The sequence below is a fragment of the Chionomys nivalis genome, chromosome 1 (assembly GCF_950005125.1).
Source record: "Chionomys nivalis chromosome 1, mChiNiv1.1, whole genome shotgun sequence".
NCBI classification, from domain to species: domain Eukaryota; kingdom Metazoa; phylum Chordata; class Mammalia; order Rodentia; family Cricetidae; genus Chionomys; species Chionomys nivalis.
The window spans coordinates 173,173,985-173,190,054 of NC_080086.1; the positions used below are offsets into that span (position 1 = coordinate 173,173,985).

Sequence of the window (16,070 nt, forward strand, 5' to 3'; positions counted from 1 at the left end):
TGGGATAACTTAATGGCAGAGCTCTTCCTGAGTAGAGACCCCAGGTTCATCCCCAGCTTTGAAAGAAAAAAAAAACACCCCAAGTCAAACCACAGCAGAAAAAAATGCCCAAGAGGAAGGTGCACACAAAGTCAGCCTTTGCTTTTTGCCTCGTTCTTGCTAAACAACCCCTCTCACAAAAGAAAACGACTCATGAAACTGGAGCTGCCTTCTGAGAACAAGGTTTAATTCGGGTCCAGAACTATGATTATAATACTATAAAATCACTGCCATTGCCAGTGTCTCCTTTAAGACTTTAAACAGACTCCACTTGGGTTTGGTTTTCCTGATTACTTCTGGAAAAAAAAAAACAAACAAAAAAACGAAGTGAAGCCACCTAGTGCCTGGCTTAGCAGTGGCAATAAGCGTGCATTTCTCTGCCATTATTCCCACAGAGAAGTACACCCACTACGTGTTACTAGTCTTCAGAAAGCCTATTTTCCTGCGCCATTGAGTTGTCCTGAATGCTTTCTCCCACTTTCTGTTCTTGGAAACAAAAACGTGTGTTGGATTCTATCACTTAAATCTTGCTCTTCCCCTTCCGCCCTTTGGTAGCACCTGGCCAAGGGTAGCCCCGAAGGTACAGGCAGTCGGCAACATTGTGGGCGATGTAGTACAGGTTCAGCATGGCGGCAGGGCTGAGGATGTCCGCTTCCAGCTTCTTCGGCTTCTGCTTCTGCTTCTTCCCGAAACTCTTAGCCCGGCCTTTCCCTTTCTTCCCTTTACCTGACTTTCAAAGACAAATACAACACAGGGAGAGGATTAGTTTCCATCACCTTGATGGGATCAAACTCACAGAGATCTGCCTGACTCTGCCTCCCAAGCGCCGGGATCTAAGGCACGTGTCATCAAGCCCCGCCTTAAGTAATTTCCACATTTCATTACTGACTTTAAGGGGAGATGAAAGCCTAAAATAAAAAAAAAAATCCAGACTGCCACCACAAATGTTTATATGTTCAAGATAACTAAAAGGGTCTGAAGGTTCCCAACACAGGGTTGATTAATGTTGGAGAAAATGAAATGCTAATCAGTCTGATTTAATGTCTCTGTATATCACATTATTGTATTGCATCCCACAAATATGTACAAATATCCCTATCTTTTAAAAAGATGCTTGCCTGGAGCAGGAGAATCAAATGTGACAGCTGTTATCTAAGCAGTTCACATTTAAAGAAACCTAACGCGGCACTCTCTAGCGTGGCACTCTCTAGCGTGGCGCTTTATAGCGCGGCACTCTCTAGCGCGGCACTCTCTAGCGTGGCACTCTCTAGCGCGGCACTCTGTAGCATGGCGCTTCCTTCCATTCTTATTTGCATAAGCTTTGAAAAGACATTTTCAAGGAAAGAAGGGAACTCTATGTGTTAGGTCTGATCATGGCATTTGATGTGCTCATGTCTCGGAGATGCACACTGAAACTGCAGAGACCAAATAAAAGACTAGGATTTGCTTTCTAGGACTGCTGCTCTCTCTACACCCTACTGAAGAAAGAAACCACGAATCTGGTCAGCTCCTGACACTTTCTGACCCAAGGAGTGGACCTATGGGAATTTATCTTATCAAACTATTCTTATGACGTATTTCTGGAGGGTTGCATACAAAAAATTAAATTTAAAACGAATTATACAGATAGGAGACAAATGCGTATTTTGGTACTTGCTATGCAAGTACTTTTTACCTAGAAGTCATGAGGTGTGTGATGTCATCCAAGACAACAGACTCAGAGTCTGAAGCAAGCTCTCAGCAAATGGTTCTTGCCATCACCTTTATCACCACAGAGCTGTACTTCAAGGTAGACAGGCACCATGCCTGTCTACACAATGACATAGCAGGGGCTTAGCAAGGTCACCCAAGTGGGTGCCAAGTGACAGTCACCAAGCTCAGAGCCCACGCTCTGAATGATTAGCTGAAGAGGTCAGGAACTTCTAGGAAAGGGAACAGGGACCTTTCTGTTTCAGCAGGAAACTGTTCCAAAGCCAGTTTACAAGTGCACATAGCTGAACTGAACTCTCTGTCCTGTGACCACTTCACACACAGAGAAAAGGATGGACAGGTGAGCATTACTACAGTGCCCTGTGACCACCTCACACCCTGAGAGAAGATGGACAGGCAAGGATTACTAACGTGTCTCTTCTAGCTAGGGAGGAGGGAGAATGTGTAAATGATCAGGGCTTAGCAATGGCTAAATATTAACATAGAACCGATAAGCAAACAAAACAGTGTGTTTAAAAGACTGAATATACTTATGTCAGTGAAATGCAGTATATTTCTAGACACCATATCCAGGAGTAAACACGAGATATAAATGAGGAAACACTAATGGTAGTGTTGGAGAGGTGGCTCAGTGGTTAAGAGAACTCTCTGCTTATCCTGAGGACGGAGTTCAGTTCCCAGCACCGACATGAGGTTCACAGTCGCTTACAACTCCAAGGGATCTGACGTCCCCTTCTGGAATCTGAAGGCACCTGCAAGCATGTGCACATACAACCATACAGACACATAAATAAATAATAAATCTTTTTAAAAAGAAAACACAAATGAAAACAAATAATACAAAGCCAAGAACACTGCATTCTGATGGTAAAAACCTCTTCACAAGGTACAGGATATACACTTTCAAATAAGTTTTTTAAGATTTTGTGCCAGGCAATAGTGGCACATGCCTTTAATCTCAGCACTTGGGAGGCAGAAGCAGGTGGATATCTGAGTTTGAGGCCAGTCTGGTCTACAGAGTGAGTTCCAGGACAGCCAGAGCTTCACAGAGAAACCCTGTCTCAAAAAAAAAAAAAACAAAAAAGGTTTTGAATGTTGGTTCTCTTCAATAATTTGTTTATTTATTTAGCTTTTTTTTTTTGAGACAGGGTTTCTTTGTATAGTTAGCCCTGGCTGTCCTGGAACTCACTCTGTAGACCAGGCTAGCCTTGAACTCAGAGATCCACCTGTCTCTGCTTCCCAAGTGCTAGGATTAAAGGCATGTGCCACCACTGCCCAGCTCTTTATAATTGTATACATTCTTAAATGTCAATGGTGTGTGGCTCACCTGAAACAACTGCAACATAATGTGTGTGTACACGTATGCATGCACACACGTCTTAATCTTTAAATGGGCTGTGTGTGTACATGTATGCATGCACACACGTCTTAATCTTTAAATGGGCTGTGTGTTGGTTTCAAAGAAAATGGCCCCCAAAGGGAGTGTCACTATTAGGAGGTGTAGCTTTGTTAGAGTAATGTGGATTTGTAGGAGGAAGTGTGTCACTGTGGGAGTGGGCTTTGAGGTCTCTTTTGCTCAAGCTACACTCAGTGTGGTTGACAGCTCACTTCCTGTTGTCTGTGGATCAAGACGTAGACTCAGCTCCTTCCCCAGTGCCATGTCTGCCTGTATGCTGCCATGTCCTGCTAGGATGTAATGGACTGAACCTCAGAAACTGTAAACCACCCAATGAAATGTTCTCCTTTACAGGGTTGCTTTGGTTATGGTGTCTCTTCACAACAACAGAAAACCTAAGACAGGTTGAGAATTAAAATTCATATCTAAGTTTAACATTTTTAGCCTTTTGTTTGCTTTTTTTTTTCTTTTTTTTAAGACAGGGTCTCACCACATAAACTGGGTTGGCTTCAAACCCCATCTACCTCTGCCTCCCAAGCACTGGGATTAATGGTGTGTCCCACAATGTTCAGTTAAACTTGACATTTTTAGAAACTGGCAAACCAGGTGGGCAAGATGGCTCAGGAGCAAAGGGCAGTTGTCATGAAGCCAGACAAGCTGAGTTAAGTCTCCAGGATTTACCTGGAAGGAGGAAAGAACTGACTCTTGTAAGGTATCCTCTGACCTCCCTGTGTGTGCTGTGTCCTGCCTTGTGTGCGTATCCACACACAAATAATAAATGCAATTAAAAAAAAGAAATTGGAAGATTTATTCCAAAATTCAGACGAAATTGCACAGGTTGTAAGATGAAGGCTGTAAGTATTAATTCAAAATTCTCATTTTCTTGTAGACATTTCCAAAATTGATATAGAAATGCAAAAGACTGCCGGGCGGTGGTGGCGCACGCCTTTAATCCCAGCACTTGGGAGGCAGAGGCAGGCGGATCTCTGTGAGTTCGAGACCAGCCTGGTCTACAAGAGCTAGTTCCAGGACAGGCTCCAAAACCACAGAGAAACCCTGTCTCGAAAAAAAAAAAAAAAAAGATAAGAAATGAAAAAGACTTTGAGGAAGGGCACAGTTGGAGGGTTGATATTACCTTATTTCATTATAAAGCTACAGGATCAGACCACCTGTGTGCTCGTGGGGTCAAGATAGAGTAACAGATCAATTGATCAGAATAAAGAGCTGAGCAATCGATGCACACATATATGAGGGACTGGTTCTCATGGACAGCATCACCATAGTGATTATCGCTCCACAGTACATGGTGCTGGAATAAGGAAGGTCCATTAGCAAAACACAAAAGCAAAGAAACCCCAGTCAATACTTGAACCATACCAAACAAACAAAAAAACCCTCAAAATTGATCACAGACCTCAGTACAGAATGAATCTCAAATTACAAAACCTCCAGAGACCTTTATGAACTTCAGTCTGGCACAGATGTCTTGGCTATGACATCAGAACCCACGTGCTGTAGCGTGGCTATGAAATGCCCTCATAGGTCTGCGTGTCTGGACACTTGGTTCCCAGCTGGTGGGGCTGTTTGGGATGGGGAGGAGCAGATTTTGAGGTTTTACAGTTGGGCCTCACTTGCTAGTCTGTTTCCTGACGCCCAGCTGACCTCACACTCCCGTAGCCAGGCCGTCCCCAGCATGAGGACTGTCTCATTTGGAACTGTAAGCCAAAAGTAAACCCTTTCTCCTCTCAATTCATTATGGCACTCAATCACTGCAACAGAAGAAGAAACGATGCCATCAAGAACAAGTCGCTAAGCTTACAATCAACATGTAAAACATTTGCTTTCCAAAAGAATGAAAGCCAAGCCAGAGACTGGGAGAAAATCATTCGGAATCAAGCATATGCTAAGGGCCTACCTCCACAACAGAGAATGCTCAAGGCACAATAGTAAGTAAGAGGGCCACCCATGATAAAAATGGGCAAAATACTCAAATTAACACTTTTCTGGAAAAGAGACACGGGAAATAAGCCATGAACAGACACTTAACATTGTTAGACAGACATACACAATGAAAACTACAAGCTGCCCAGCACACACCTGGATCGGAACGGCTCCTTAGGTGACTGGCCATCTCAAGCGAGGAAATGGAGGACCTGGAAACTCATTCGTCACGGGGGAGACTGAAGCTGTCAGAACTGCTCTAGAAGATAGTTCGGCAGCTTCTCTTTAAGTTAAACCACCCCGAGCATTTGACCTAGCCATTCTCCTCCTAAAGATGCGAAAGCATAGTCCACTTAGAGACTTGCACATCACTTCTCAAAGTGTCCTAATTTGTTAGAGCCAAGCAAGAAACACTCTCAACGGTTCCTCGGCAGATAAATAGACACATTGTGGTAGAACCATGGAGTGGAGCAACCATTGAGCAATGAGAAAATGTAACTACATGGACGAACCTCAAAGTAATTAAGTAAACCAATGCACGGCAGCTGGGCCTGGAGGACACGCCCTTAATCCCAGCGCTCAGGAGGCAGAGGCAGGTGGATTTCTGTGAGTTTGGGGCCAACCTGGTCTACGTAGAGAGTTCCAAGGCAGCTAGGGCTGCACAGTGAGAGTCTATCTCAGAAGTAAATAAATATATACATAAATAAAAAGGCAGCCCCAAAGCTAATTTTGATATGTTCTATATGGACAGCATACCGCAAGCACCTTTACCCGTTGAGCCCTCTCACCAGCAACCATCCATGGCTTTAGTTGGCTCAAAGAAACCCTGTGGCTCCACTCTTGGTCTCAGAACACAGTTTAAAACCTCACAAACGCCATAAGGAAGGCTACTTGGCTGCATCTATGCTGGCTTTCTTTCTAGCTCCCAAGCTTGCCAAGTTCCTCCTGTTTCCAGAGGCCCTGACTTTTCTGTAGGTTTTCCCCTATACTACAGGGCCTAAAGGTTTCACATAACCGAAGAGGAATCATTTGTTTTATCTCTTCCTTCAGACGCTACTCAAATATCACTTGTTCACGAAAACCTCGCCAGGCTCCGAGAGGCACTATATATGTGGATGAGCAGTACAGCCCCGGCCTAGCATCTACAGTGGCCTGGGTTCAGTTCCCGCTACAGCAAAGGAGAGAAACCTCCCTGACACAGTCTCCATTCTGTCCTATACCTAGACGATCATACAACCTTACTGTATCATATATGTCAACACATACATCAACAAACAAAAGAACAGAACCTGAGTCTGTCTCAGGCAAGGTGTCTGTTCCGAGTACTCACACAGTCTATCTGCCTGTTAACTGCTCCACGAGGCCTTTGCCTCTGAAGTACCATTTTTGAGCTCCTTTCCTTGGGCAGTTTTACCTCTGTATTCGTTACTTTTCTGTTGCTGTGATACAACACCACGACCAAAAACAATTACGGAGGAGCGAGATTACTTTCAGCGGACAGAGGGACCATTCATAACAGTGATGGAGGCATGGCAGCAGCCACCAGGGCAGAGAGCTGAGAGGGAAGTAGGAATGAGGTGAGGCAGTGAAATCTCAAAGCCCTCCCACAATGACATACTTCCTCCAGAGAGGCTGTACCCTCCCTAAACAGCGCTGCCAAACGGGGACCATGGATTCAAATATCTGAGTTTATGGGGGACGTTTCTCATTAAAAGCATTTCAACTACTTAATAGTAATTTTAGTAGTAATTGATGGTAATCCGGAGGGTTTGCTTGTGAGTTTACCACTGAATTCCTTCGCCTAAACCATTGTCTGGTACACCAAACGGATGAACAGGATTCGCTGGAGTGAGCGGATAAATAAATGACAACCACATGCTGTGTTGGTTCAAATCTGAAATGTCCCTAACAGGTTCATGTTCTGACTGTTCCTTTAGGAGAAGGGGTAGGTGGCAGAAGTAGGCTATAGTCTCTCTGCTTTTGGACCTGCCACCATGAGAACAGTTATGGTCTGACCACGGCCACGAGCTCTGCCTTCTCCACTATGAGGAACCTGGGAGTGTAAACCTGAATATGATTAATTACTAAACTTTCTTCTGATATTTGCACAGCACCCGAAAAGGAATGAATACAGACGCAATGCAGGCACAGAGTGGAGAAGGCACACAAGTGTTTCCGTTGCTCTCAATTGCAACAAGTATCTCCAAACTCCTACTGTGCTCCTGCCTCTGTACTAGATACAGAGGAGAGGGGGAAAGATGCCCGCCCTTTATGACAAAGGCATGGATCAAACAACCACGCTCGGAAAGAGGGGCCCAGGTGCATCTATCTGGCCCCCCGACAGGGCAAGCAGAAATACTAAGCCATGGTCCTGGAGAGCAGGCTGAAAGGTTAGAGACTCTGGAAGCAGAACAAACAGCCCTCTGGGACTTAGAGGTTGAAGAGACTACCCAAAGAGGAAGGGGCCAAGCAAGGTCAGAGTGTCTGTCCACAGGCAAATGGGGTGAGGGTGGGGTGGGGAATGCAGTGAGGGGAATCAGGTCTGGGAAGCAAGTGAAGAGCAGCGCAGGCCTCAGGCTGTAACCTAACAAGTGGGGAGTCTACAAGGAGGGGAAGCAATGGCTCGGAGCGGTTTCTAAGTCATACTGCTTCACCTTCCGGGGCCTGGGAAAAACAGCAGGACTATATAAATCTAGAAATTTAAGTCAAGAGACACTTAGCACGTTTACTTAAAACTGTACCTAGTTTCCGACCTAGGAGGAAGGGCTCCATACTTACCACATTCCCACACTGCAGGCTAAAAGGAAAGCGAGACGGGCAGGACGCCTCAAGTGAGGTGCAAAGGGCTTAGGTGCTTACCGAACAAGAGGAAGCAGAAGACAGTTCTAGTCTAGGAGATAAAAAGACCAGTAACTGAGGTAGGGCAGTTGCAAGGAAATTTCCGGAAGAACCTGGCTGGGTCTAGTAAGGGGCATGCTTTTTCTTCAGCAGAAATGATAATATGGTAAAGGCGCCAGAAGTTGAGGCCCCTTTGGTGCTGAGCGGCAAGTTCAACAGTGCAGTACTCAGCGAACCCCTGAGGGCTGTGGAAAGAGACAACAAAACCATAGCCGTTCTAGAAAGGAAAAAGAGACTGGGAAGGAGGCCACCAATTGCAGGACGCAAGCCAAAGAACAGGAATACTGGCGAAAGGAGGGGTGAGGAAGGGTGGGGTTAGGTGTGGTATGGACACCTCCTACCTCCCTTCCCCGCCCTCCCCGCCAGGGTCAATCTTACTTTCTACAGCACCGGCAGAGTCTCACCCTGCAACTAGGAGCAGCCTGGCGGTCCCTGTTGGCGTGTACTTACTTAGTTTTGGGGTTCCAAACTTCATTGCTGACCTCCCTCTATTTTCCACACCCCAAAGCATCTTCTAAAAGCGAAAGATACTGCACAGAACCAAGGGACGAAAACCGTCTTTTAAAAAGGGTACAGCCTAAACCTGTTGCTGCTGTCCAGCACTACCGTAAGTCCCTCTGGTGCCGCTCCCTCCTACACACGCTCGGTTGAACTATACCCAGCGGTGATGACAGTAGACCTAGGTGAAAGCCCTCCCCTCAAAGGCTACCGGGGTTAAGGCGAGCGCTTGCGAACCTTTCCCACTTCAGGATGGGTATTCCCACGGCCATTTCTTTCTCATCTCAGCAGGTGATGGCATCACCAGTCCCCAGTCTCGAGATCAGACTCCACATCCTATCCCCTCCCCTCCCCCCGCCTCCGGCGTCGAGGTCCCCGCGCCCGCTCCTGCCGCTCCCCTGGCCTCCGCTCCTTCTCACCGGCGTGTTGCCGCCTGCCCCGGCCGTGGCCGCAGCTGGGCGCCTTCGCGGTGTGCGGAGGCGCAGATGCTTTCAGGGGAGCTGGGCGAGCTTAGCTAGCAGCCAGGCACCGAGCTGCTGGTACGCAAGGCCCGGCTCACCCAACTCCAGGCGCAGGGCGGCGCCGCACCCAGAGAGCCGGCTGCCAGCGCCTGGGCTCGCTCACCGAAGTCGGCGAACCACTCACTGTTTACCTGTTGCTAGGGCACCGGGGCGGGGCGTCGGCAACTGGGCGGAGCCTGGCTGGCCTTCGGGCACCTGTGGGCTCTGAGTGTGTGTTCCGATTTACCCCGTTGCCTGCAGGGGCTTTCGCTTTTCGCTTTACTTTTGCTAGTTGTTGGAAATGGCTACGAACTCCAACTAGCCGGCTGAATGGGATAGTTTTGTCCCTGGTGGTGCGACTGGGCGGGACACGAGGAGAAGAGGCGGGCTACCAAGATACGCAGTTTTTGTCTTTGGGAAGGAAAGGCTAGGACAGGCTAAACAACTCTAGTGAAATTATGTGAATTTGACTTCTCCTGGAAAACAAGAATAACGTCTCTGAGGGTTGAAGTGAAGAAATGTCGGGTTTTTGTTTTTTTTTTAAGGCTGGTACAGGTCGGAGGAGAGAAAGATGGGCAGGGTTCTTATATTCTGGGTGGGATTAACCTTGTGAGTTCATCCTCTTCTCTTAGAATGCGTTTGGGGCACAATTCTTGCTTTTTATAACTCACGCCATTCTATTCAATTCACCAAGTGGTTATTGCGTATTTGCCAAGTGCCTGGCTTCCTGCTTGCTGTGGGAATTCAGCACCCAACAGGAGGCAAGGTTCTTGAATGTTGGGGGAGGGAGAGGGGAACAGAGCAAAGCGGAAGGGTATGAAATGAAATTGGCCACAAGTAAGGTGATTGGTGTAGAGAGTTGGCGTTAAGAGCTCTTGCTGGTGCAGAGGACCCTGGTTTGGTTCCCAGCACCCACATGGCAGTTTCCACAGCCAGTTCTTCCAGTTCCAGAGAATCCGGTACCTTTCTCTGACCCCCACAGGCAGCAGGCAGGCATTTAGTGCACAAATCTATATGCAGGCCAAACAAAAAGCCCCTTAATACACTGTGATAGTTTGAGTGTATTGGCCCCATAAACCCAAAGGGAGTGACATTAATGGGAGGCGTGGCCTTTTTGGAGTAGGTGTAGTCTTGGAAGAAGTGAGTCACTGTGGAGGCAGGCTTTGAGCTCATATATTCTCAAGCCACACCCAATGAGACAGACCACTTCCTATTGCCTACAAGTCAAGATGAAGGACACTTCTCCAGCACCGTGTCTGTCTGCACACCATTGTTTCAAACCATGATGATAATTGACTAAACCTCTGAAAATGTAAAGCCAGTTAAATGCTTTTCCTTTAGGAGAGTTACTGTGGTCAGGGTGTCTCTTCACAGCAATAGAAACCCTAACTAAAACATATACATAAAATAATAAAGATATATCTTTAAGAAAAATCCACCTTTGGGGCTTGGAGAGACGGCTCAGAAGTTAAGGGCACTTGTTGTCCTTGCAGAGGACTGGAGTTGGATTCCTATCAACCACATGGTGGTTCACAACCGTCTGTAACTCTAATTACAGGGAATCACCATGGTCACCTAATATACACATGGTGCACAGACATACAAGCAGGCAAAACATACATACAATTAATAAATCTTTTAAGCTAAGCGGATGTCTCATCAAGAGGCCACCCCTTCAGCCTCTGCACATTCCTTTTAGACTAGCGATTTGGGAGGGCTTTCTGGGGAGACAATGTCAAAACTGGGATCTAGGTGGCAAGCAGCAGTCACCTCCTGTAGACACCATGGGCAGAGCATTGTAAATCCAGTTCAGGAGGGGGAGGGTGAACTGCAAAGCGGGTACAACCCTGAAAGGTTCAAGCAAGGCTAGTTTTGCTAGCTTTTCTCTGGACTGATTAGTGATTTTCAAAAGCAAATATATATGGGAGTGCTGGTGGTGTGGTGTGGATGAGAGCGACCTCCATGGGCTCATACATTTGAATGATTGGTCCCTAGTTGGTGGAACTGTTTGGGAAGGATTGGGAGGCGTGGCCTCGCGGGAGGAGGTGTGTCACTGGGGGTGGGCTGTGAGGTTTCAAAAGTCCATGCCAGACCCAGCCCTCCCCACTCTGTCTCCAACTTGTGGATAGGATGTGAGCTCTCAGCTACTGCTCCAGCACCATGCCTAGCTGCTTGCTGTCCACCATGATGGTCTTGCCCTCTGGAACTGTAAGCAAGCCCCCAGTCATTGTGTCTCTTCACAGCAATAGAACAGCGATGAAGACAGATGGTGGCCATCTTTATTCTGAGGGAGTCAATACTTACACAAATGCAGGGCTCTGCATTCTCTGAATAGCTCAGTGCAAAATGGAAATATAAAAGGCAAGGAAAGAAACCACTTAAGAAGGCCAGGTGGTGGTGGCGCACGCCTTTAATCCCAGCACTTGGGAGGCAGAGGCAGGCGGATCTCTGGGAGTTCGAGGCCAGCCTGGTCTACAAGAGCTAGTAGCACCAAAGCTACAGAGAAACCCTGACTCGAAAAACCAAAAAAAAAAAAAAAAAAGGAAAGAAACCACTAAAGAATACTCAACTAGGGGCTGGAGAGATGGCTCAGTGGTTAAGAGCATTGCCTGCTCTTCCAAAGGTCTGGTGCCCTCTTCTGGCCTGCAGACACACACACAGACAGAATATTGTATACATAATAAATAAATAAATAAATAAATAAATAAATAAATAAATATTTTTTAAAAAAAGAATACTCAACTCTTCAGCCTGTTCCCGCCCTGACTTTCTCAGGTCTCTATATAGCACTGCACACTCCTAGTAAGCCCCAAACGTACCTTGCATCACTCCCTGACAAGCCTGTCTTTGGCCTGATGTCCCTCCTCTCTCTCAGATCACTACCCTGTTCCAGCTTGGGCTGTCTTTGTCTGGGCTGCTGTGGTCCTGGCATCCCACTGCCCTTTGACTTTGACCCTCCTTCTCATTTTCCAGCAGGTTTAACCGTGGGTCACTCATTTTCAAAAGCTGCCAGCAGCCGTTTCCTACAAAGAGCTAAGAGTGCTTTGGTTTGGCATCTGTGGCTTTTCATAACCCCTTAGTCTGCTCTTCTAGCATTCTCTGGCCAGCACAGCAGACTTTATTTTAGTCACATTCATTCCTCTCTGGGGTCTGTTGTACCATCGCACCTCCTGACGTCTACCTTGATGCCCTATTGATCAGAAGCCTTGTTGAAGGTTAAAGCCTGGCAAACTGTACCACCTCTGGAGCGATACTCTGCCTGTTAGACTTGCCCTAGATTTCTGCTGCAACCACCTGTACACAGTCAGGTGCAGTATTAGCTCACTTCTCCACAGTGAGCAACATCTTCTAGGCCCGTGACTCTATGCTGCGGCGGCAATGACGGACAGACAAGGAGCACGGGTCACGATTCAGTGGGAAGGACTGTCCCTTGCTCGTTCTACTGGCCTCTCTCTGAGTCTGAGTTACGGGAAGACACAGCAGTCATCTTCTGTTGCTATAATAAGGTACCCAAGGTTAGGAATAACAAAAGGTTTATTTAGCACACAGTTTTGGAGACTGGATCAGGAGTCCCTTCAGTTTGCTATTTGTGAGGTCACAATGGCAGATGGCATCAGGGCAGGAACACATCAGAGAATGTAAGAAAAGAGGGAGACAGAAATAATGGCTACACTCACTCTTTATGACAAACCAGATTTTTCTTTTATTTTTTTCTTTGCTTCCGAGTGCTGAGATTACAAGTGTGTGCCACCAAGCCCACCTACAGAAGAGTTGGCGAGCTTTCTACTTTACTCTTCTTTTTTATGGTGCTGAGGACCTAGCTCTGAGGGAAATCTCTAGCCAAAGGCCCCCTCTCGGAAGAACTACCTTAATACTAGTGATCTGATTTCTAGGAGGCCCCACCTCCTTTTCATTTTTTTAAACATTTATTTGTGTTTGGTGTGAGCGTTTGCAAATGTGGAGGTCAGGACAGTGTACGGGAGTTGGTCCTTTCCTTCTCCCACAGGGATGGAACTCAGTCTGCAACTTTGTGGTAAGTGCCGTTACCTTAGTGCCCCCTTGCCAGCCTCTGTATTGGAAACTTCCTCGCCTTGGGCGGGCTGAGACTCACTGTGGAAACCTGGTTGCTCTTGAACCTGTGGATGTTTCTCCTGCTTCTGCCTTCTGAGCACTGGGGCCTTGGGGCCTTGGTTTTTTGTTGTTGTTGTTGTTGTTGTTTTTTTTTTTTTTTTGAGAGGTGTCACTCTGAGTGCTCACTCCAAAGGAAAATGTTGGAAGAAGAGAGGAAGGGGTGGGAATGATGTAAATACAGTGTGCTCATGTGTGAAATTCTCAAAAAAGTAAAAATTAAAAAAAAAATCATTTGTCTGGGAGTCTGGGATCGTGCTACGGTGCCTCACCCACCGCCTCGGTGTTGGCATACTTGACATCAAGCTCCTAATGTAGGACCCCTTTGGGGACACATGCCGTAGTCAAGCTATAGCACTTCCCCTGGTCTCCCACTTGTTTCCGGTGTGCGTCACGCCCATAGCTCCTCCCACCCTCATGGAGACATCCCCTGTCTATCTGCCTCTTGCTGCACTCCACGTGGATCTCACAGCCCTGTGCTCGGTCCCGTGTGGAGCGGTGGAATACTTGCCGAGTGTCCATAAAACCCACTGCCACAAAGACTTAAAGGCATCATTTGGAGTCAGATGTGCTGACTCCCAGCGTGTGGGAGGCCTAGTGAGGCTGAAGAGTTTAAATCTAGCCCAGGCTACGTAGTGAAACCCTATCTAAAACCAACCCAAAACCTTAATGTCGAAGAGTTTAAATAGAACTTTCCCCCCACAAGAACTGAACAAATCCTACGGTGTAGATGAGGGGGATGCTAAATTTGGATTGCTATTGAATCTCACTTCAGAAAAGCCGTGGTTCATTTTATCTATTTATGAATACACATCCTTATGTCTTCTTTATAAATAGTAAAACTAACTGTACTGTTGTTAAAAAAAAATGACCAAAATTGAAGCACGCATTCTTAGAACAGCTAAACTTAGGAGTGTTCCAGCACCGTCTTTCCTAGAAGTGATACTTGAAAATCCCTCTCTTGTCCTCTCTACCCTGCTCCCCTCTGCCTTTTCTTCCTTCTTTTTTTTTTTTTTTTAAATTTCGCTAAGTGCTTATGTCACATAGAAACCCCCATCTGTTATAGTCCTCATACTAAAAAGAAAGATGCCTCCCAAAATAGCATTTTTCTGGAGGGGTTTCCTGTGGTCAGCCAGTAGGGTTCCAGCAACAGGCACCTCAGGGTACAGTGAGACCAGTTAGGACGGACCTCAGAGAGGAATATCAAGAGCTGGGATCAACAAATCGTGGAAAGGGACAGAGTCAATATTTTTGAGTTGAAGGGTCTTGAATCCCTTGTAAATACAAGGCTTTGTTGGTACAGAGCACAGATATTTTATACCACATGGACATGAATGGACATGGCTGTACTTCAGGAAAACTGTTATGGAAAAAGAAATTTGAATTCCATAGAACTTTCCTGTCAAAACACTTTTCTTCATTGGATGCCCTCCACCACCTAACACTGTGAAACCAGATTGTGATATGGCTCAGTAGGTAGAAAACTTGCCCGGTCTGCGTGAGGCTGTGGGTTAGATCCCTGGATCACGTCATTGGTCATAGCGGTCCATGTCTCCAGTCTCAGTACTGGACAGAGGAGGCTGCAGGGTCAAGACGTTCAAGGTCAGGGCTAGGAACTGGCTCCGTCTGCAAAGTGCTTGCTGTTCAAGCGTGAATTTAGATCTGCAGCAAGCATGTAAAAAGTCTGTCGATCTTTGGCCTCATAGGCATGCGTGTGTACAATCATGTACTATCACCTGAAATGTTCACAGTCATCCTGGACTACAAAGTTTAAGACCAGAAATACCTATATGAGAACCTGTCTGAAAAACCAAAAGAAAAAAGGATGCAAAGCCTTCCTTCGTTCACGGGTCATATAAAACGCGGTAGGCCAGAGCTGGCCAGGAGCTGTAATCTGATCCCTGATGCAGAGACCTGAAGTGCTCTTGACTCTTTTTGGCTGGGGGGGGGGCTCTTTGAGAGGGGGCGATGTGAAAAATAAGTCACTATTTATCAGTGATGTTTAGCAAGCATTATCCTGACACCCACTACTCCCCAGCTATCTGTCCCCACTCTGCCATGCTGCTTTTCTGGGTAACATATCTTGGGGCTCAGAACTATTTTCATATAAGAATCTCTGTCCTGCCAGTTCTATTAAGCATTTGAACAAGAAGTTACCAAATGTGCAAAGTTGTGTTTCCATGGGAAGGCGAGGGGACAGATGGCACTGTCTTAGACAGGAAGTCACTGCCATCAGAGGTGTTTGGGCGACTTTTGTACTCTGCAGTTCCTTAGAAAAACTTTGGCATTTTCTACAAGGTAAACATTTAAAAGTCTTGTTTTTAAACTTTAAGTCTGGCCAATCTAAAGCCCAAAGCCTACACACTTCCCCACAGCACACGTAGACACAATCTCGTTACATTTACAGGACTTGGGAGTCTGAACAACCAGACCCGCTGGGAGGAAATTATATTTCAGACTGTGTTGTCCTATTGCTGCTTCGGAACTGAGTGAGTCCCCCATCCCAATACACACAGACACACACACACACAGACACACACCACACACACATACACACCACATACACATACCACACACACAGACACATACCACCACACAGAGACACACACACACCACACACATAGACACATACCACACATAGATACACACACACTACATACACACAGACACAGACACACTACACACACAGACACATACCACCACACACATACACACACAGACACACACCACATACACAAACACACACATACCACACATACACACACATAGATACATACTACACACACATATACAAACACAGACACACATACCACATACACAGAGACACACACCACACATACACACAGACACATACTACATACACATACTACACACATACACACACCACATACAGGCACACACCACACACACATATACACACATACACACAGACACATACCACACACACACATACACACATA

General features: G+C 46.5%; 1 protein-coding gene across 1 annotated transcript; it reads right to left on the bottom strand.

Annotated features, from left to right (window-relative positions):
- Positions 1–205: 205 nt before the first annotated feature.
- On the bottom strand, positions 206–5,289 carry Smkr1 (small lysine rich protein 1). The gene is made up of 2 exons (XM_057782810.1): positions 5,243–5,289; positions 206–765 (listed from the first exon to the last, which is right to left on the bottom strand). Exons 1-2 carry the CDS (start codon positions 5,274–5,276, stop codon positions 560–562), a joined length of 240 nt encoding a protein of 79 aa, XP_057638793.1. The 5' UTR covers positions 5,277–5,289; the 3' UTR covers positions 206–559.
- Between the last annotated feature and the right edge of the window lie 10,781 nt (positions 5,290–16,070).